General features: G+C 41.9%; 4 protein-coding genes across 12 annotated transcripts in view; 2 read left to right on the top strand and 2 right to left on the bottom strand.

The window, feature by feature from the left end:
- Positions 1-6,755, bottom strand: part of LOC311028755 (putative ferric-chelate reductase 1) — a 12,851-nt gene extending 6,096 nt beyond the window's left edge. For 3 of the 7 annotated variants that reach the window (XR_014598776.1, XM_084033511.1, XM_084033512.1), the window contains exons 1-11: positions 6,661-6,682; positions 6,167-6,255; positions 5,135-5,336; positions 4,470-4,621; positions 3,566-3,660; positions 3,014-3,152; positions 2,350-2,538; positions 2,025-2,123; positions 1,793-1,940; positions 788-901; positions 1-10 (exon numbers count right to left, since the gene is read on the bottom strand). The exon at positions 1-10 is cut by the window's left edge and continues 106 nt beyond it. Coding sequence is in view for 6 of the 7 variants with exons in the window: in XM_084033511.1 (XP_083889637.1) it covers positions 1-10; positions 788-901; positions 1,793-1,940; positions 2,025-2,123; positions 2,350-2,538; positions 3,014-3,152; positions 3,566-3,660; positions 4,470-4,621; positions 5,135-5,336; positions 6,167-6,244 (1,226 nt within the window). In the remaining variant the exon portion in view is untranslated. Of the gene's footprint in view, positions 11-787; positions 902-1,792; positions 1,941-2,024; positions 2,124-2,349; positions 2,539-3,013; positions 3,153-3,565; positions 3,661-4,469; positions 4,622-5,134; positions 5,378-6,166; positions 6,256-6,660 lie in introns of those variants that run through there. The other 4 variants (XM_084033513.1, XM_084033516.1, XM_084033515.1 and 1 more) reach the window with 4 other exon arrangements.
- LOC311029043 (palmdelphin-like) overlaps positions 1-22,500 on the top strand; it is an 81,239-nt gene that overhangs the window by 58,608 nt on the left and 131 nt on the right. The window lies entirely within an intron of this gene.
- On the top strand, positions 10,083-12,949 carry LOC311028878 (CBY1-interacting BAR domain-containing protein 2-like). The gene is made up of 9 exons (XM_084033675.1): positions 10,083-10,250; positions 10,329-10,566; positions 10,637-10,705; positions 10,886-11,025; positions 11,277-11,289; positions 11,501-11,605; positions 11,689-11,802; positions 12,021-12,218; positions 12,737-12,949. The coding sequence occupies exons 1-9, from the start codon at positions 10,087-10,089 to the stop codon at positions 12,932-12,934; spliced, it is 1,239 nt and encodes a 412-aa protein (XP_083889801.1). The 5' UTR covers positions 10,083-10,086; the 3' UTR covers positions 12,935-12,949.
- arhgef4 (Rho guanine nucleotide exchange factor (GEF) 4) overlaps positions 19,629-22,500 on the bottom strand; it is a 46,094-nt gene continuing 43,222 nt past the window's right edge. For all 3 annotated transcript variants that reach the window (XM_084033907.1, XM_084033908.1, XM_084033909.1), the window contains 3 exons: positions 21,734-21,977; positions 21,207-21,284; positions 19,629-20,206 (listed from right to left, as the gene is read on the bottom strand). In XM_084033907.1, coding sequence (XP_083890033.1) covers positions 20,049-20,206; positions 21,207-21,284; positions 21,734-21,977 — 480 coding nt within the window. In that variant the 3' untranslated portion in view covers positions 19,629-20,048. The remainder of the gene's footprint in view (positions 20,207-21,206; positions 21,285-21,733; positions 21,978-22,500) is intronic.

The following is a 22,500-nucleotide window of genomic DNA, read 5'->3' as shown; positions in this document are numbered from 1 at the left end:
ATTAACACACCTGAGAGGACAGAACACAGGTGTGATTAAGTGGTTTTAAAGATATTTGATACCAGCATCTACTATTTAATTAAAATGATAGTGCTTCCATTTCTTGTCCAGCTAAAGTAGCTAGCAGCAGGAGCTCTAAAGTGAGAAAGTCTACAAGTCATCATCACTGACAGCCCGTCCCTTCAGGCCTCCTCCAAAGACACCCCCCCAAAATGATCATTATGAACATAAACAATATCAATACTCACAGCTGGTAAGATAGACACTGGTGAAGACGGCGGGGATGAAACATGAGCGCATTCAAAGCTTAATGTTACTGCTTTGGGGTCAATTTTTAATACTACAACATGACACAAGCTAAGTTCCCCTGTCTTGTTGTCAGACAGCTGATTATTGAGGTGAAGGTTGTTAGCATTGATGTTAGCAACAATCATGATAAATCCACAGCTACACTTAATCTGATTCAAAGTTTATTCAAAGTTTTAATGCTTTGATAGCCCTAGTATTGTATTATATATTGAGCGTGAGGAAGATTCATTCTTGATCTCGGAATCAGGAGCTTGACAAAACTAACAAACAATAACAACAAACCCCATCAGAGCAAAAGTTTTTCTTCACAGCTATGCGTAAAGCTTTAAAAATACAAATATTGCTGTGTTGTTTGGTTTGTCCAACACTGAGATGTAATGAACACGGGGGTCTAACCTTTAGTCTTTAAATGAATGAAGTTTAGACCATCAGAGCCCATACTACATACACACACATGAGCAAATGTTTGTCAACGAACCATGGACCTTGATGAGCAGGGGGGAGCGGGAGCCAAACAGATCCTCTGGATGACCAGTGATCACCTTCTGATTGGTGGAGATGAGAGGTTGGCGATCGTGTCGATGGATAAAACCTGTAGAGAAACCATTTGTAATTAATTTACATTAAACCTAGTGATGTCAAATGAAGCTTTGTGAAGCATTTTCTTTATTTTCTGAGCCCAATAGATGGCGCTCTCTGTTCAACAAAGGGTTGAAAGCAATGGAAATATATTGGCCTTCAACCCTTGTTGAACAGAGAGCGCCATCTATTGGGCTCAGAAAATAAAGAAAATGCTTCACGAAGCTTCATCTGGACATCACTAATTAAACCTAATTATACACACACAAAACATTTAGCACAAGAATATTGATGTTAAAATCATAAAATTTAGAATTGGACGTTGTCATGGTGACGTCACCCATTGGTTTTTGGACTAGAGTTTTGAAGCCTTGAGTTTGGTGTTTTGGCCGTTGCTATCTTGCAACCAGCAAAGGAAGTGATCATGTATGGGGTCGCCGATGAAGTTGGAATAATTTCCTGTCTTTTATGGCACCAAACAAATGTTATGCATTAATTAATTTCACCTGGGTAATTGTGACACATAATGCAGTCATCTCCTCCTGGGAATAAACAGAGGATTGTCTGAAAAAATATTCCATCTTTATGGTAGAGTTTGTGTGTGTGTGTGTGTGTGTGTGTGTGTGTGTGTGTGTGTGTGTGTGTGTGTGTGTGTGTGTGTGTGTGTGTGTGTGTGTGTGGTAGGAAGCATGTTTCTGGAAACGGAGATGTTTCTTGTACCCCTGAAACAGTATAACAATGTGCTGATCTGTTTTATCCTGTTGGATCATTCAAAATATTTGATTCTTACTGAAACCTGACTTGTAATGTGGAATCAAATAAAGTATATAAAATGTGTGTGTGTGTGTGTGTGTGTGTGTGTGTGTGTGTGTGTCATGCAAACATACAGTTGCGACTGTCTTACCTTGGTGAGATCTGCCATGTGCAAGAAACAGGAAGTAGCTGTGGTTTAAGTTGAACCTGCCCTCCCCCTGAGGGAGGACGACATTTCTTTGGAAGCGACACTGGATGACACCGTCGGCCAACCTCCATGTTCGACCCCACAGATCCTCCTGGAGACAGAGACGTCAACACTGACAACAGACCACCGCCATCACTGTGTGTGGATGAGGATCAGTGTGTGTCTGAGTGTGTACCTCTGTTAACAGCTCAGGGTGTGTTCGTCCAGAGACATACGCAGCGCTGATGGCGACTTTGCCTCCATCATTCACACACAGATAGACGTCATCGTTCCCCTATGGAGAAACATATCAACACACACCCAATTAAAAGATAACACATCAAGTTTCAGCCATAGACTGTCTAAAAGAATTGAACGTAATAAGGTGCTATTTCAAGCAAAAAGGCTGGTATGAGTATTAGTATATCAAGCATGGACAAAATATTCATTCAAGTTAAATTATGCCTTTTGGAGGCTCAATATTCAGTTTTATAGTGTCAGAATGTCATGATAAAACTTACCATCCATTTGTCCAGAGACAGAGCAAAGGACAAGTAACCTTCAGCAGGCCCACTGACTTCAAACGTCACACTCCCTCCTTCCTGACTGCTGCTGAACGCCAGGAAGAAACAGTGGTTCTGGGACTGTGGGTGGCAGCCCGCTGGATCTCTGAGGCAGGTTTTATTGTGGCCACACCCCACTGAACTAAACTGAGCGGGAAGAAGACAACAGTTTGGACCTGAACCGGACTCTGTCATTGTCATAATAATCTACAGCCATTCCTTTGAAAACTTTGCTACCGCAGAAACAAAATGCTGTTTTGTATTTAAAGCAAAGAAATTAGGCTATTGGATTTTTTTAAGTGACATTGTTTGTGCACCATGAACTACATTCTATTCTCTTCCACTGCAGGGGATCGAGACAAAAAACTCCAAACCTGGAAAAATAAAAAATAAAGCTATCTGTGTGGATGGATTAAAGTTGAAATGTAATGTAGTCCAATAGAAAACATAACCACAAACAACCATTACTGACAGTGACAACAACTTTCAAAAAAGATTAAAAAAACTAAAAGGCAGTGCAGATAATGAGGAGAGACTGGCAAGCTCTCAGAAGTGTTTTGTTTGTTGTAACATATGATTCTAAACCCTCTGTGTGTCCTCTGGAATGATATCTGACACTGACCGGTGTGGTAAGAGCAGCAGTGCTGGTGGTGGTTTGAGCAGCAACAGTAGTTGATGGAACAACAGTTGCTCCTGTGAGAGACACCGTCGGGCCGGCAATTCTCACCCAGTACACCTTATAGTCACGCACCACAGTCGCACTGCAACGACAAATCAAACACACCTTGAGATAGAGAAATATGATGCTGACTGAAAAAATCATGGGCCAGACTGTTGTAGTGTTAGGAGAGAAAGAGCATAAAAACCACAGGACAGAAAGCCATGAGCTAACTCCATAAGCATCTTTATCTTCACAACCCTGAATAGAGAGACTAATAACTGTGTCTGAGTGAGTAAAGTGAGCTGAAGAAACCCAGGAAGCAGGATTTGATGTCAACATTTGGACCAAATATGTTGGCAATGCAATGTAATAAAAAAGTTTATTGTTAATCGATATGTTAGTTATGATACATCTACCTTCTGGGTCTACAGTAGCATTACTCTTGAGATGTACTTTTCTGTTCATCATGATGGCAACACCTCTCAGTATGGTGTAACGAATACTATTACTCACAGGAACTGGACTTCCCGTGGAGGGTTCTGTGGAGACTTCCACACAGCCTGAATATGAGTCTTTCTGGAGCTTCTCCTGTGGCTCATCCCAGATCCCTTCAAATGACAGGGATTCACAGACAAACACACTCAGCACATTATTCATTATGAGGTGGCATGCTGAGACCAGCAGCTTTTTAACTCCGTACTTACACACGGTGGTAAAAATGAAGTGAAGTGAAAGGTTAAGGGCAACATTTAGACTTCAGTAAAATATTTCTCCTACATTTAGTGGATGGAATAATGAAGCTTTGCTGTAAGGCTTGATCATGGCCTGGGTGAGAGACGCAGGCAGGAAGTTGTCCATCTCCATCTTCTACTCACTGCTCATGACAACCAGAGTTCATAAATCGTCTGTGGGGCAAGGCCCTTCTACTCCCATCTCTGTTGATAAGGATAAGATGAGTGGCTATGCTAGGAGAGGGCAGATGGGTTCCTCTATTGTGGTCAAATTGGCCATGTATTTACTGCTTGTCCCTCCCTCTCTTTAGTCAGCTATTCGCCTTAAAAAATTCATAATAAGATCGCTCTGACAACACCGGCAGTGTAGCCGATTCCACCCTCCCCCCATGACTCCGTATACCAAAGCAGAAAATAGGGCAAAGCTGAAGAGGGAGAAAAAGAGGAGTGCCATAGCGCTGTAGCCCAATTAATAGTAAAGAGATAGCGTCTTCTCCAGGTCAGAGTTTGCATCTGGACTGAGCCTGTGTTTGTAGCACTTTGGAGAAACACATGTATTTTGAAATATGCATCATCCTTTTTCACACAGGGCTCCAATAAAACACAGGCTGAAGTGAGTTAATGAGGTCTGCGGCACACAGTGTGGAAAGATCGTGAGCGATTTAGGAGGTGAAACTCTTGTATACCTTAGTGTGGCCACACTGTAGCAGCTGGGACTCATGTGGGTCAGTCAGGATGAAGAAACCCACTGCTGGCGAGTCCACTTTCCCAGCATCCCGAGCTTCTATCAGGAACCCCTTGAAGAACGTGGGGTTGGAGGAGTCCACTTGTAAAGATACTGTGGATGGGGGATGTGCAGGCAGATGTCAGCTAACAGGAGGTATGATGTGTGGACTGTCAGCCTAGTCTCAAGGGAAAATGATGGAACTGTACATTTCTGTAAACCATTGATAGGTTGAATGTCGATGCATACGGTCAGAGCAAGTGATGGAGAACAACGAGCATTGCATAGGTCAAGGGATGTAGGCTGAGAAGTACACAACCTGTCCTAACCACATTTTCTTGACCTCGATCTCATGAGGTCAAGGAAAGCTCTGATTTAGGAAAAGAAAACTTTTCAGTTCAGGGATGCGTTCAAAGTCACTTTGGTTTTTCCAAATGACCTACTGTTCCTTTAAGCGTGGACAAACCGGTGAAAAGTATGACGGTTGGAAAGCAATATACACTACCATTCACAAACGTTAGTAAATTGATGGTTATGGAGAAGGGGTAGGAGAATACATTCTTCCTCGACATTCAGTGTTTTATATCAGATATACAGAGTGCCAACATTTCAAGTTTAACAGCCTACCTGTGATGTTGTCACCTGGACTAAATGTGGATGTGTCCACAGTGATGCTGTATGGAGGAGGGTCTGGGCTGGGCTGGTGACTGTGGTAAGGCACCATCTCTCCACAGGCCATACTCACCTTCCCATTACTGTAACCTATCACCAGGTCGACACCGCTGGTCAACACTGCCAGCAGAAAGCATGAATGCCACATTGCTGGAGCCTCAAACCAAAGGAGAGAGAAGATACAGGCACCTCATGAATCTGTACAGATACGAGTTAAAGAGAGAAAAGGCCTGACTGTAATAATACACAGGCTGTAGAAATGAGACAATGATAGTCTGACATGTCTCTCCTCTCTTTGAATTTCCACTTCAGCCATCCCAGACATGTTTTATGTCATGCAAAAATATTCCACAAAGTCCAAATACCTCATTTACACTCTTAAACTAACATGTACTACTCTCTCACCAGAATCTCAAAAGTTTAAAAAGTTAAAGTTGACACATGACTCCGACTCCACTGTAAAGTCTGTGTATTGAACTGGAAGCTTCAGGTTTCCAGTTTAAGATGAGATGTACTAATAAGCATGCAATACCACATTCTAAGCTACATAAATCTCAATCTAAATCAACTTAATAGAAGGATGATAGCTACCATTGCAGTACCATTGAGTACTTGGTGTTTGAGAGTACCAAGAGTACCATTGCAAACATGTACATTGACCTGAAATGAGGTATCCAAATCCTCAATTTTACTGATAGGAAACTGTGATTAAATATGCATTGGTTAATCTATCGATGAATATATTTACTTTACTTTTTGCAGTTTTAATTTGTTTCACTTTCCCGTCAATGTCATTTAATTATACATGACAGCAGCAGTTGCCTAGTTGTGGACAGCCACTACAAAAACAGATGAAACAAATGTGGAGTTCCAGCTTATATAAAATCACTTGGAGAAGACATAGTATCATAATATATATATATATATATATATAATGTCATAATATTAAGACATACAGCAAAGGGAACGAGTCTTCAAGTGGCTTACTTCAAGGATAATAAGAAGTGTGTGCTGCTGACTCACTGGCTGACTCTTGTTCAGACAGTACAGATGACGTACATTCATCAGCTCAGCACCTAATCAGTCAACGGCAGACGAGACTGAGTTCAAAGGGCTCTCTGAGATAACACCATCGGAAACTGACTCTAGCAGCTGATCTCTGAAGAATTGCTGACACAAAAAAACAAAAGGAGGGTTGCTAGAAGAAAAAATCAACCTGCTTCAACACAGAATTACTTTCACCAGAAGAGGAATAAGATAATGTAACTTCTACATTGGAGGACAAATGAAAATAGAGATATTCAGTTCTGTTCTAGCATCTCATTCCTTTTATTAAGGGCTCTCTTGTTTTCTCCTGTCCAACAAACTAACTTCTTAGTGGAATAAGTCTAAAACTCTTCTGGTTTAAATCAAACTTAACCTGCCATATTTCTCTTTTGCACTTTAAGTTGAACTGATGGTATTAATTAGTTTGAGCTTACCTCCCCCGTGTTTCTGTCTGTGTCTCTGTCTTTCTTCACCTCGAATGCAGCCAGTGGTCTGTTGTCCTCAGAGGGCAGGACTTCTGCTGCATTAACTTCCCATGGAAGAAAATCAGACATGTGAGTTCTCTTCTGATAAAAATACATTTCCCCTCAACTTCCTGATACTTGGAGCAATATTAGTACACTAAATGTCTAAAACTTCCTGAATTCCAATATATCTGGAGAATGACATTGAGTGATACGAGTCACTGCTGCAATTTTGGTCGACACTCGAAACTAGAACGCTATTATAAACTATTTTCAACTAAACGCTTGGTTTATTTATTTCAAGTGCAAATTGTTGATTTTATTACATTGGCGACTAAGATTGTCTTGGATGTATGCATTCAATCTGCACCTGCATGCTGTTATTGCTGGGGGCTTCATACCCACTGCTCAAAGGTTGATGCCCAGAAAGGTCCCACACAGCAAATAGGAAAACAGAATTCCACCAGAGCCTTCATTGTTTAAAAAAACACTTGCCGCCCTAAACATCCAAAAACAAAGATTCCATGCTAAACATGTTTGGTTGTTGCTGCCACAGAACATAACATGAAGGGGAGTGTCATCCCCTGAACTTTGAACTGTGGTAAAGTAATGCTGTTGCTCCAATAGTGTTTCTGTAGATACAGACACAGCATGCTTCCAATCTATACATTTGTTTTGCTCCAAACAAGTGTGCCGGTAACAAAAGCAACAGTTAAACAAGCTATGTCCACTTGGCAATACTTCTTGTTATATTTGTCTTAATGAGTTTATATATATATAGTGGGTTTTTTTGCACAATCTGAGCCTTAACCATAAAAAAAAAAATAATGTTGGAAAGTGAACAAGCAGTTCAGTAGTTCTTAACTTGGAGATGCATTTAAAATTGTTGAAAATATCCTCCACATTATATCAAATGTCATCCAGAATGATTAGTCCTTCAACATGAATGCCAAAGTCATCAAAGTGTCCAGTTTCTCCACCCTCCTTGTTGATGACATTCTGTATTTGCAGTATTTCTCTCTCTCTCTCTCTCTCTCTCTCTCTCTCTCTCTCTCCCCCCCCCCCCCCCCCCCCCCCAGGATCATCTCCTTCGATGTATTCCTGTGTATTTAAAGTAAATGGAGAGAGAAGTAACGTATTCATGCGATACAGAAACTATTTGTTAATCATATGTACCTATAAATCCATCTGGTCAAATAGTATATTTTTTCGATTTAAACTACCGGTATATATTTGTGAGTAATATTAAAGATTAACAGGTTCATTAGGACCACTGTGTTTGTTGATGAATGCCAGAAATCAGCAAGAATTAAGAGATAGATTACACATTGTTGCTTTTTGGCTTTTCATTGGACTATAATAAAAATAATGAATAGAGCCAGCTTCATAGTTTAAAAGAGCCAGTTGTTTACCAGTGTTAGTTTTAAATGATTTAGCCTCTTAATGAATATCCCCACATAAAGCTTTCCAATATTCTGACAACAACCATGTTTTATTACTCAGGATTTAATTTCTCCATCACAAAGCTTGACAAAGCCATACTGTTTTGCAACTCTCAAACGTAATATCAGGGAGTGTTTTCTGCTTGCAAATGTGTGCAGCAAGTTGTTCATTTTTATATAAAAATGTTCTAAAATTGATGCTTTAGAAAATGGTCAGCAGCTATGTTAATGCATTTGTCATGGGATAAAACAGAGGTTTTCTAATTGGGCTTTTTCCATGCTTTGTCTGACGGGGAGGCCTGCTGGTATAAAACATAAATACACCAGCATGATCCAGACGTCCTGCTCATAAGCACAGTCGTGATGCGTAGGTTTGCAGCAGGGTTGGGGTTGCATCAGAATTGTTCTCATTGTTTGGTGAATATCCCTCTAAATCACATTGTGAAAGCCATTTCCTCTACCTAAGACATTTTCTCTAACACAAGACAGAGATGTGACTGTATATACAAAGACTTACCATATACCCCCGAATGAGACGTTCATCATCCTCACCAAGGTATGCAAAGTGCCTGAAAACAGGACGTACAATTGAAATGGAGTATTTTGAAATTGTTGAATTGGAACCTTTAGTCAAGTAAAGGATGTCAGCACATCCACCACTGGTCTGGATGAATGTTGATTATTATAATTGTCAAATAACATTAGCAATGTTTTACCTTTACATGAGCTACTATGGAAATGAAAGAAGCAGGGTTCTCCCACCACACTGACACAGAGTAACTTGTATTATGTAATAGCCTTCAGCTACCAGGATCCCCTCCTGGTGAACCACCCGGCAGACATCCTCCCCTAATTTAAGACTAGGATTAAAACTTTTTTGATAAGGCATATACTGTAGTTAGGGTTGGCTCAGGCCATCTTGGACCAGCCCTTAGTTAAGATGCTTGAAGCCCAGACTTCCTCTGATACACTGAGCTCCTCTCTCCCTCTCCACCTGGATCAGTCATGTTCCATTAATGCTTGTTACTAGTGATGTCCAAATGAAGCTTCGTGAAGCATTTTCTTTATTTTCTGAGCCCAATATATGGCGCTCTCTGTTCAACAAAGGGTTGAAGGCCAATATATTTCCATTGCTTTCAACCCTTTGTTGAACAGAGAGCGCCATCTATTGAGCTCAGAAAATAAAGAAAATGCTTCACGAAGCTTCATTTGGACATCACTAATTGTTACTAACTGACTTCTTCCCAGGAGTCTTTGTGCCTGGCGTTACCTGATCACATGGACCAGCTGAACCCACTGCTGCTTTTATTTCTTAGTCCTATGATTTATGATGCTATTTCTCTTAATTATTATTATCATCGTTTTACAACCACTGCTGCCGTTATCTTTATAGGTATTATCATTTTCTAGTGGTTCTGTAATGGCTTACTGTTCCTACTGCTATCACTGCTCTCATTACATGGATCATTTCTGTCATATAAATTATATTGCAATTTGTTGTTTATTCCGTATTCTGACACTGAGGATCCTCTTCAGCGTCACCCTGGGGATGTAGGATGAGGATGTAAAGACCTCTGAGGCAAAATTGTGATTTGGTGCTATATAAATATAATATAATTGATTAAGCATTTCTTATTTAAACAGTTAATTTCCTAGTTTGGGATTAATAAAATCCATCCATCCATCCATCCATCCATCCATCCATCCATCATCCATCCATCCATCCATCCATCATCCATCCATCCATCCATCCATCCATCCATCCATCATCCATCCATCCATCATCCATCCATCCATCCATCCATCCATCCATCCATCCATCATCCATCCATCCATCCATCCATCCATCCATCCATCCATCCATCCATCCATCATCCAAAGAGAATAAACTGACATGGTGATCGTTTTACAGACGCAGAAAGGCTCATGGCTATAATAACACTCTGCTGCCATCATGTGGCCAAGAGCATCACTTACACCCACACCACAGCTATCACATGCCATCTGTTGTTGGTGTTTCCATAGCAACACCCTTCGGTTACCTGGCACAGGTGGGAATCGGCAGTCAAACAACAGATCGGAGGACAAAAGAAGAAAAATGAATAGCCTCACATCCAGGTAGGATTCTTTTATGCTCCACCTTATCTGACAACGTTCCTGACTGTATGTTCCAGTATAGATGTCCTGCTGTCCCAGCAGGGATGTCCAGGTGAAGAGCATGCAGCAGACCGTGAATCATGCTGAGAAGTACCTGGGAGAGATCTGCTCCCTGCTGGCCTCCTACACCAGGAAGACAGCCAAGCTCCGAGACAAGGCAGACCTGCTGGTGGTTCAGCTCTTTGACTTCTCCAGTAAACAGGACCCCGAGCTCCAGACTGGCCTGAAAAACATGGCTGAAGACCTGGCCCTGGTGCAGGACTACAGGCAGGCCCAGGTCAGGGACTCTACAAACATCACACTTGTTTCCTGCATCTAAATCTGACCATAGTTGTTTGTTGTTGCAGGTTGAGAGACTGGAGACGAGAGTTGTTGCCCCTCTAAAAGCCTACGGAGACGTAGTCAAAACTAAAAAGGTGAGTCAGGTTACAGATCTGTCTGTTTAACTGCATGCAGACAGACTTTACAAAGCAGACTTCTTGCTATTAAATCACAGCAATATAGTTTACTTTAGGTGGTGAACCAGACAGTGTTATATATACTGACTGGCCTCTGGCTTGTGTATGGTGAGGGTTGACAGTGTATCTGCCATCCAGACAGATTTGAAGAAGTTCAGCGCTGATCTGAAGAAAGAGCTGAAGGAGTTGCAGAAACTGGAGAAAATCCGCCTGAGGAACCCAGCAGATCGACAGAGCATCGTATCCTTCACAAATACCCACATTTCACTCTCCAACACGTCACAACATGACTAATAATATGACTAATCTGAAAGTTTGCAGTGATACCAAATCTGTCCGAATTTTGTCTGAATTTTGAAGAAATGATTTGAAGCCATTTTGAATATCATGCAATCCTATATTTGAATTATATATATATATATATATATATATATATATAAATTAGGGCTGTCCATCGATAATAGATTTACAGTTAACAGTAACGAAAACTTTTAAAACATTCAACTTTGTCTTTTCCTGATGCAAAGAGAGAAGAGTTTGCAGTAGGGATATTAATAATGGTTTATATAAGTTACATACTGTGTGTATATATATTTACACTTGAGAACATTGAGAATATTTTCTTGACAAGACCTTTCAGTCGCAGGTAATGTACATGTTTTTATGATTCTCATGAACATGACTGACCCGTCCAGCAGCTCATCCTGACTGTGAGGTAAAGCTTTGTCCCTGTATTGTGTGTTTGTGTGAAAGGCAGAAGTAAACGCTCAGAAGGCTTCCAACAATGCCCAGCGGAGTATCAGGCACCTGGAGGAGACCATCACGGACTTCCAGAGACAGAAACTGGAGGACATTAAAGTGAGTGTCCACACATTCTGTACACAAACATCCAGCAGGTAAAGTGTCCCACGACCACAGCCGTTGTTTTCTGTGTTGGGCAGAGGGTTTTCACAGACTTCATCACAGTGGAGATGCTCTTCCATGCTAAGGCGCTGGAGGTCTACGCACACACATACCACAACCTGGAGGCAGTGGACACTCAAAAGGATCTGGAGGTATACTAACAAAATCACAAAACAAACAGTTACCATTTTAGTTTTGTGTTTATTTTGTTCATATTAATCACCAACCGATGAACGTTGCATACATCTGATTGTTTGGAATGACAACCGTGTAGAATTCTCCAATGTTACTCTTTGGAACATCTATTAGAGATAAAATAAGAGAAAAAAGACAAGCTTGAAGCTAACCTGCTTTCTTCATGACTCCACAGCAGTTCAGTGGACGGATCAAGATGTCGGACTCTCTGGCGGGGACCCTGGACACCCCTCTGACCAGCTACTCTTCTACCCTCATGAGCCACTACTCCAGTCCTCCTCTAGACTCCCCTAATGGACAAAGCCTCAGGACAACAGCCTCAACCACAAGCCAAAACCACAGACCAGATGGCCGGTACCCATCAGCCAGGAGGGTGAGAACCGATGTCTTGTTACCATAGAGACTGAATCGTCTGCTTCAGTCAGGTCCAGAACCTCAATTATGTGTCAATTATTTTTCCACTTCCATGGATGTTTTTTTGTCTTCTTCTGCCCAAATCTGGTCTCTCAGAATGTGCCTTTCTTAGTTTTCACCGGTGGCCATCTTGTATTTCTAAATCAAACTGATGTCAGAATGCAAATCTTCATGGTGGACTTGCATGATAAAGTGTCTGCATACATGATTCTAGGAGCTCCAGTAAAAAAGATATTTCTCTGATTTTTGGGCCTCTGGCAAAAAAATCCCAGGATGTTAGTGTTTTGTACATTTAAAAAAGAAAAGAAAAGGCCCATGGAAGTCAAACCACTCATCAAAGGATCATTACCAGATAACGGACACAGATGTAAGGCAGTGGTCCTGACTAAGGATAAGACAGAAATAAACAGTTCTCTGATCAATTTCTAATTTCTGTCCTGAAGAAGCCTGAGAATTCTCACCTCATTTAATTTGCAGCCTCGCACAGCCTTACAACGCCAGAGAGGCATGGATAAGGAGGAAGAGCTGCAGGGAGAGGAAGAGGAGGAAGAGGAAGAAGATGAAGAAGATGAAGAAGAGGAGGAGATGTATGAATCAGAGATAGAAGAGGGTCAGCACACCAGCAGGGAGTCTTATGCTGTTCAATATGCCCGGATGCGCAGATGGCAAAAGTAAATGCTCAGATATATGAGTAATTGCTATATTTACTTGTAATGCTGCTGGAAAGGAGTCCGCTCAGCAGAAAAGGGACTCCCAACATCCTGAGGTGGATCAATTTACTATGACAAGTGCAATATTTAAAAAAGCTTTAAAATAAAAATCAGCATTTCTGCATATCTCAGATAGGGATGAAAGCCATCAATCGTTTGACTGATATAGGTTTCACTTCGCTGTTCCAAGATCAGTCAAAATGAACACAGTTTTAGTGCATAAAGATGTCATTTAACTGTTTAACAAGTTAGTCAATGGGTAATAAATTAAGATAATATGAAGTTACACAAAATCATATAATGAAATTAAATAGTAAACCAGAAATATTGTTGTAAACTGGGACGTATGATTACTTGCTATTCTTGCTTATAATAAATTTAAAAACAATCTCATTGGCTGTTGGATATTATTCTCAATTATTCTTAGCATTATTGTGTAACTGGCATACAAGGATCGCTGAGAACAGACTGGCTTTGACTCTTTAGATGGAGAATCACCAAAAGCGTAGGGAAATAAAACTCAGGAGGTCTAATGCATTCCTGTACGTGGTAAGCACATATAAATGCATTAAATGCCAAGACCTGAAATCCTCATTTCAGGTCTGGTTGTTAGACCTCGCCCATCTTATCAGGTGATTGGCAGCACCTGCTGAGCAGGCTTCATCAGTCTGCTTGATTGAAGGATGGATCTCTTCCTCTCTCGCTGGGTTTGGTGAGGCTCCAGTTTAGGAGTCTGTGGTCTTATGGGTTATGATTAGTGATGGCGAGATGAAGTTTCATGAAGCATTGAAGCTTTCAATCCAATTGGTTCACTCATGGGTTGAAGCTTCATGGTGCTTCGTTTGCTCTACTGTGCCATCAAGTGGACAATAAATGTAAAACAGGCAGAGTGATTAGATAGACAAACAGGCCTACAATAACACAATTAGACAGTATCCATTACCTTAAGTCACAGGCTGAGAGGATTCTGATATGTGCGGTTGTGATGATGACGATGATAATGACTGTTTCATAGAACAGCCTCTTCTCGACATCTGAAGCCGATATATTTAAAGCTGGGATGGAGTCGTGTCGTCAGTGACATGATGCTCTTTGATTGCAGAGTGTAGCTTCTCCCATGACTCTCTCCTCAGACTCTCAGCCTTTGCTGTGCTCTCTGGAGTTTGGACAGTTCCCTCCTCCAGTGCGTGGTGTAGCATTGATAAAGGGGGAATGATGTTTGATCCAGACACTCTCTCCTCCTCTGACAGCTCAACATGGCATCATTAAACGGGGACGGCACTCTCTGCCTATTTAACATTCTGCAATGATTTCATGCTGTTCTGATGAGCGGGGTGATGTCAGTGCGTAGGCCTGCTGAAGCTGCTCCTGCAGGTTCCCTGAGGTCATAAACACGTTGGAGTGTATGGTGTGTGCGTGGATCCACCTCTTGAATTAGCTTTGCTCCTGCACCTGTCAGGAGTGTAACACTTAGGCTGGTGCACAGATGAGGTAGACATCACTCACCTAAACGATAAGAATCAGCATCGGCAACCGATTCATAAAAAACAAATCCATACAGTAGAACAAAATAACTTTACCTTTATATGAAACACGGACCATGGGTATTTAAAGAGGAAATGGAGCCCTTTAAACATCAAGCTCTACCAAAACCCAGAGTGTTACCCAAGACGAAATCCATCACATATTTAAAACCATCATAGCGAGTAACGAGTGTCAACTTTAGACAGTTTATAGCTGTGTTGGTGATGGGGAAAGTATGTTTGGGACTCTTTGAGTGTGTGTGTGTGTGTGTGTGTGTGTGTGTGTGTGTGTGTGTGTGTGTGTGTGTGTGTGTGTGTGTGTCATGAAGGAACTCCGTGATGCAAAGCTGTGGAGGAATATCTTGCAGTGTAACCCATTAACATATTCCATCTGCAGTCGTTTCACTGCCTCATTTGCAACTGTGTGGTGGAGCATCTTCGTGAGAAGTTACTTTTGAGACTGACACGTGTTTCTCCACTGTGGCCTGGTGGAAAGGGCCTAACACCTTAAAACGTTTCCTCAATTACACCATATTCATGTGAACTGAGTGGGAGAAGGTCTGTGCAAAGAGATGCCAGAGCTGCACCTGCAGCTTCACGCTGGTCAAAGAGGCACTGTGACATTAATAGGATGCTATTCCTCTGGTGACCAATGACAAACTTTTATCTCCATAATGCAACCTTCATATGAATGGCCACTTTGAAAAATTGTATATAATTGTTTTTTAAATTCTAATATGTCCTAGACTGATTTTCACTTGATAACTGGAGAATTATTAGAAAAGAAGCAAAGCATGAAGCTAAATGAACAATAACAGTGGCCATAGGCTCAAGTTAATTTTAAATATTGACATAAAACACATCACCTTCTCTGTCCATCTTCATGGAAAAGTAGGGGATCTCTTCTGCTTCAACTTCATCAGTGATCAAGAACACATCGCTGTGGACCTTCAAGCGTGGTCTGAAAACTACAGACAGCCTGACTAGTCCTATAATAAAGGTGTCAACACAGGTTGTTGACAAATCAAATCTTTTTTTATTTTTGTACTTGGAAGTGCTGGAATGTGCATTATTAATCTCGACATATTCATTATTATTAATCTTGACATATTACAAGGTGCAGAAGAAGCAAACACATACACAACGTGTTTGCATGTTAATAGTTAAAGGCACAGTGCCAAAGAAACCCAGAAGCTGTAACGTTATGTTAATCTTTGGACATGTGTAACTCAAAGTGTGCATTAAAATCAATTACTGGAACAACAGTGTTATTACCAGTGTCTGGTAGAGGGATGTCTTCATTGAGGTGCAATTTCCTGCAAAAAAATTATTCCTTCCTGTGTAGGAAGTCTTGGTGGTTCCACAGATTTCTGACAGATTCAGCTGTGAATCTTTGAACTCCTGGCGTGTGTGTGTGTGTGTGTGTGTGTGTGTTTGTGTGTGTGTATGTGTGTGTATTTAGGTGCACTGGTCCTCCCAAAGTCATCAGCACCTCCACAGAAGGCCGTCCTCCATCACACCAACTTCATGCCTGTGGGGACAATAAATGTCAACAATTATGAAAGGAATTGCAACTGTGATTCATCTTGTTATAGAACCAGAATGTGTTCCTCACCTGCTTTAAAGGAAAACACCACCGCATTTCCATACTGAACTATGTTCTGCTCTGATCTTAGACGAGGTGATACATACCTCCCTCTCCTCTGTGCGTGCACTCAATGGCTCTTGCGCGCACTCCGCGCAGCGCTAATTTGCTAGCATGTAGCTTGTCCCAGTATATTCCTTAGGATCCAAAGGGGGGTGAAGTTAGAAGCGACCAAGCACTTCCACGTTGTCCCTATTTAAATACGGTTACGTGAGTAGTTACACGACCCAAGTTTGGTTACACAAAATGAAACATGCCAATTTTTCTAAGCGGATAACAAGGATAACTATATAGTATGGCGGAATAACAACTGGAAGCACTTCGATGTCGGCGCAGTAATATCATCACTCCGCTCCCCCTCTTACTTCCGTCAATAGAACCTACGTGACCTGCACGCCGTCGCCTGCACTACCTGTAGTAGTTTGTGCACAGTTGAGGAAGCATCAGGTTGTAGTAAGATAGTTTGTGAACAATCAAACATCATGGTTATAACGTGCATCGTACAGGGTTGTGAAAACAAGAAGAAGGTATATAGTCCCGTCATGTTTTGAGTGATGATATTACTGCGCCGACGTCGAAGTGCTTCCAGTTGTTATTCTGCCATACTATATAGTTATCCTTGTTATCCGCTTAGAAAAATTGGCATGTTTCATTTTGTGTAACCAAACTTGGGTCGTGTAACTACTCACGTAACCGTATTTAAATAGGGACAACGTGGAAGTGCTTGGTCGCTTCTAACTTCACCCCCCTTTGGATCCTCAGGAATATACTGGGACAAGCTACATGCTAGCAAATTAGCGCTGCGCGGAGTGCGCGCAAGAGCCATTGAGTGCACGCACAGAGGAGAGGGAGGTATGTATCACCTCGTCTAACATCAGAGCAGAACATAGTTCAGTATGGAAATGCGGTGGTGTTTTCCTTTAACTGTTTAGATAGATAGATACTTTATTGATCCCGAAGGAAATTCAAGACAGTTTGAAGTTAAACCAAGCGTTACCACGAGTAATAGGGATGTTTTTGAGAGATATGTTGATGTTGACTGCACGGTGGTGTAGTGGGTAGCACTCTCGCCTCACAGCAAGAGGGTCCTGGGTTCCTTCTGTGTGGAGTTTGCATGTTCTCCCCGTGTAAGCGTGGGTTCTCTCCGGGTTCTCCGGCTTCCTCCCACAGTCCAAAAACATGCAAGATGGGGATAGGTTAATTGGTGACTCTAAATTGCCCGTAGGTGTGAATGTGAGTGTGAATGGTTGTCTGTCTCTACATGTCAGCCCTGCGATAGACTGGCGTCCTGTCCAGAGTGTACCCCGCCTTCGCCCAATGACAGCTGGGATCGGCTCCAGCCCCCCCGCGACCCTGAATACAGGATAAGCGGTAGAAAATGGATGGATGGATGGATGTTGATGTTGACATTTTTCAATTTGTACAACAAACTCAACTGTACTAAAACCTTAATTAATGTGGTTGTGGTGGGTAGTTCACAGGTGGACACATCACATAATTGAAGTGTCTCGATACTACAATAGGGGAAGTGAGGATATTCTTACTATTTTAGATGAACTGAATCAGTGAAGCAGTGCCTCCCAACCTTTTTTCCTTGGAGTCCCCCAGGCATGTGTCTAAGGCATTACGGATTCAGTTTGTTGTGATTAAAAAGTGCATTAAACTGAGGCAGATATACATGAGATTCATCACTGGGTCCACACTTCCACTTTGATGTATCGCTGAATTGAAGAGATGAAATAGATTTTGATCTCCTCCTGAAGCCCAGCGTCTGCTGTCAGGTGACGGTGACATCATGACGTCACACAGGTGGATGGATGACACACTGGTTTATAGCCGTCCCTGAAGCTTTGGACGCATGTTCATGATATCTCAGCACCCAAACAGTGATGCCTGCGGTAGATATAAAATAGTCATGACACTGAAATCTACTCTGGGCCCTCATTTATAAAACTGTGCGTAGGATCCTTACTAAAAGTGTACGTACGTATTCAACAGTGTACAGTGTTCTAATGGAAGGTATTTATTGTATACTGTATTACATGCATTTGGGCCGTCTCCTCCTCCTCCTCCTCCTGCGGTGACACAGCGCTGATTCAATATTTCAAAATGATTTTGATTTAAGATACAAGTCAGATTTTAAAAGAAGGTGAAAAAAAAAAAAACTATCACTCATTAAAAGCGTCAAAAACATTGCTGGAGTTCCTCATGATAACGCAGATCTAACGTATTATATGGAGTGTAATTAAATGTGTGCGAGTCATCAAAAATATATAGTTCTTCTCAGTTTACTGCTGATTCCCTTCCAGTCTCCAGAATGTGCGTACCGGTACGCATGCCTCAGAGTTTGCTTAGGGGTACGCACACTTTCCCGTCAAGTTTGTTTTTTATAGATCACAACATTTGCGTGGAAAGTGGCATACGCACGTTTCAAAGTGGCGTACGCACAATTTTCTTTTTTCTTTGTGTCCCTCAGCATGACTTTAAAAGTAATGTTTTTCTATTGGAAGTAACATTTGTGCCTGCATGTTTTTTTTTCTGTCACCTTTAGTTAGGTTTATTTGTCCAACACCGGTCTCCTGGTAGCAGTCCTCTGTTTTTGCACTCATCCACCACAAAATAATGATAATCTGTGTCGATGTACATGAAACCAAGAGGTTCCATGTTGTGACTATTACGCAAGCAGCCGTTTTTACAATTCTATGGAGCTTAAACTTGCAAAAACACGGATCATTTGAATCTCACTCAAGTATCATAAGCAGCAGATTTAATCTGAAAATGAAAGGTGAGCTAATTTCAGAACACCATCACAATACAATGTAATACATTTGTCAGCTTGGGAATGTTTAATATTCTATATCGTCAGACGCTAAAACATTTGAACATAAAGGTGAAAGTAGCACATCTCACTGAATGCACGTACAGAGCGATACCACTGGGCTGCGTGGATGTGAAATGAGATTATAGTGGAGAGCAGAATACTGGCTATCATACAGATAAAAGAGCGTCAGCCGAGTAGCAACGATGAAATATCAGCTCCTAATATAGCAGGGTTCTTCAGAGATAAAAAAATATTCTTCACAGTACTTTTTCATCACATCCATGCATGTCATTGTAAGTCATCCATGGCACACTTCAATTGGCACTTAAAAAAAAGAAAAAGAAAGGGACAGGTTGTTTACTTTCGTTGACATGGAAGGTATAAGGAGGATGAGACTTCTTCTTCTTGTGTTTGAGGATTTGTACCAACACTATAAATACCCCAGACACATACAAACGCCTGGCAGATGGACTTCAGAAAACACTTAAAAAACCATCTGAAATGATCCTGAAATTAGATATTTGCACAGAGAAAAAGCACAGGAAAATACTCCGCTCTTCATTTCCCTTTTTTTGTTTGTTGTTGTTGTTGTTGTTGTCTTTAACAGACACAAAGAAACAAATGGTCTGGCATCGTGAACACTTGGCATCTGTGAAATCATAAACAATACAACAATGGAAATACATTTTGTCAACAGCCAACGTTTTCACATAGGCAGCACAATCAGGAGTCACTCACAGCAGTACAGTAGTAGTATTAGTACCAGTCGGCGCTTGATTGAAGGAGTAGTACTAGTAGTAGTAGTAGTAGAAGTAGTAGTAGTAGTAAGTTAAGCAAGAGTCCACTCCCCCTGTTTGACTCTCTTGCATCTCCGGGAGACCATTCTCCAGTCTGATTGTTAACCAACCTGTAAAGTGCTTTCAAGAATAATCTCCTCTTCATCATCATCATCATCTTCACAAGAAATCAGTTTGTCAGTTCGGGCAACGTTACGAGTAGGAAAGAAAAAGGGAAAAAAAGGGTCTATCAGGCACGAGCAGAGAGCGCATCTCTTCCTCCTTCCTTCTCTCCTCAGCTCTCTTCCTTGTCTCTACTTCTTGAACGGTGTGAGTCTGCCGATGTTGTGCCAGAAGGTGGAGGCTTTGCGTTTGGGCTCGGCCAGCATGAAGACCTGCTGCTGGGGCAGAGCGGTGGGGAGGGAGGGGTGCTTCTGTCGCAGGAGGAAGTCGTAGTAAGGTCTGGTCACTGCTGAGGAGGAGAGCAACACAGTGATGTTACAGAAAGCAGGAAGCTTCATCCCACGTCTGTATGTATCAAAGGTTAAGTCGGTCCAGAACCAAAGTCCCGCCCCCTTCGTTCAGACCTCTGTTCAAAGCCGCTCCCCCAGAACGCCAAACGAGTGTTCGAGATTATAAAGTGTGCACAATCAGGAAGTAAGCATTGACAGACAGGCAGGCCGTCCAATTATTTTCTCCGGCCCGACCTTTTTGATTGGACGGGGTTTTCACTGTCCTGCCACGGCCACAGATGATATATTTTTTTTATGTCAGAGCATTTCATGTATTGATGGCTGTGTGTCTGTTACGAGGATTTCAAGTAATATAACAAAACGTGTTTCTGAATAGAATCAACTACTCAACCTTTAAGTGTCTGAGTTTTGTAAAGTCTAAAATAAACTCCAACCGTGGAATATAAAGGTCAGCTGCTCCTGAGAAATGACCACAGCACTAATCTGGTTCAGACTCCAGCCTATCATCCTAATTCGGCTCAGCAGGACCAAAATGACAATCAATTGGAGGTCTAGCCTTTTTGTTGTTTGTTTGATGGATCACAGAGCGATCTGTAAACTGTAAGAGGAACGGTGTTGTTGGGACATGGAGGAAACATTTCTGTTGCTATGGCAACAGCAACCCTGCCTCCTTGATGTTTCCTCGAGGGACTATCAGGACAGAGGGAAGAAAGAAAAATCGAGGGAGAAATAGCAGAGGTACTTCAGCAACCTGCTGAGCAGTGATGACATCACAGACGTGGTGAAAGACGGGCCGCCATGATTAAACAGGGACACGTCTCTCTCTCTATGACGATCACCTGATCTGACATAGTGACCATCGTTCCCTCACTAATATCCTGGAGTCTAAACCAGGAATCACACGAATCACAAGAATGGAGGCCAAAGCAGTTTGACTTGAAGAGTACAGCACACACTTCTACACAGCTGTTTAGTGTCTCTGAACCCTGAGGTGAATACCTTTTGGTTTCCCGGCTGGATGGCTTTTGCAGGCATTAAGCATGGCCTGTTTCTTCTGGACCTCCGTGAGAGAGAATCCTGAGAGGAGGAAGACAAACGTTTATTTATTTAGTCCACCCATCACCACTTTGCCTTTACAACGTGTCCATCTTACAGACCTTCTGTCCTCTCTATCACACTATGAGACGCTCAAAAATGTATTCTTTAATTGCCTTTGTTTGCTGTCGTATTGTGTCATGTTGTATCTAGTCTAACGTCCCAATATGGTATTTTTTTCATTTTGTTTGTTCAATAAAAGCAGCCAGATAATATAGACATTAGAATTCAGGACATAAGCCTGGCTGACTCTGGGTCAGACTCATTCAGTTTACTGCTGGCAGGACCACATTTCCTCACAAAGTGAGGACATAAAGGACATTAAGTGTATTGATCACGTTTATGGTTTCTGAGATGGAGGCACTGCTGAGTGGTTAACCAGGACATCACATCCTTTGACAACATGCTCATGGGCTGTGCACATCTCTGACCTGTCTCGCGGTCATGCTGGACCTGGCTCCTCTCATCAGCGAAGGCCCGCAGCCAGCGTTGTTTCTGCTCCGGCTTCTTGGCACACAGCAGGTGGACTTCATCACCGGCCAGTGAGCGCAGCTTCAGGGCGTTCTTCACGCTGATGTTGAAGTCCTTCTCTTTGCCATCCTCCACGTCTACCACCTCCATGTGGTCCATGTCCACCCGGCCCTTGTAGTACAGCATGTCCCGCCGCAGTAGGTCCTGCAACAATGAGGACGGCACATTCAGCCAAGAACCCAGCAAGCTCCTTGATTTTATTATTCTAGACATTTTTATTTCTACCAGTGTTTCTCCATAACTTTAGCTAATAACCATTTAAAGGAGTTGATGCCCACTCATGACACCAACACAGCTATGCAAATAGGATATGGTGCATGAGACAAACAACTGGAAGGTGATCAATAGACTGAGAAATATACAGAATATCAATCATCTAAAATCACCGCCTCCACCATTCAGTCAAGTATCAGTTGTCTCCTGTGTCTGTGGTCCCCCAGTGTTCTACGATAGTAGCTCATATGAGTCCAGAGACCAGACCAGACTATGTGGAGAAACCAGAGACCGTATTTATGTCTAGATGACCTTATTTGGAGTGTTAATGGAGCAGCTACAATGTTAGCATAGCCTAGCATCCATCAACCAGACTCCATTCAGAAAACAGGCATTTTAATAGTTGTTTGCTTGATGTCTTGCAGACAGACTTAACAAAGAATGAATACAGACT

The sequence above is a fragment of the Eutrigla gurnardus genome, assembly GCF_963514095.1.
Source record: "Eutrigla gurnardus genome assembly, chromosome: 18".
NCBI lineage: Eukaryota > Metazoa > Chordata > Actinopteri > Perciformes > Triglidae > Eutrigla > Eutrigla gurnardus.
The sequence above is the reverse complement of the archived record's forward strand: the minus strand, read 5'-3'. Positions and strand labels throughout refer to the sequence as shown.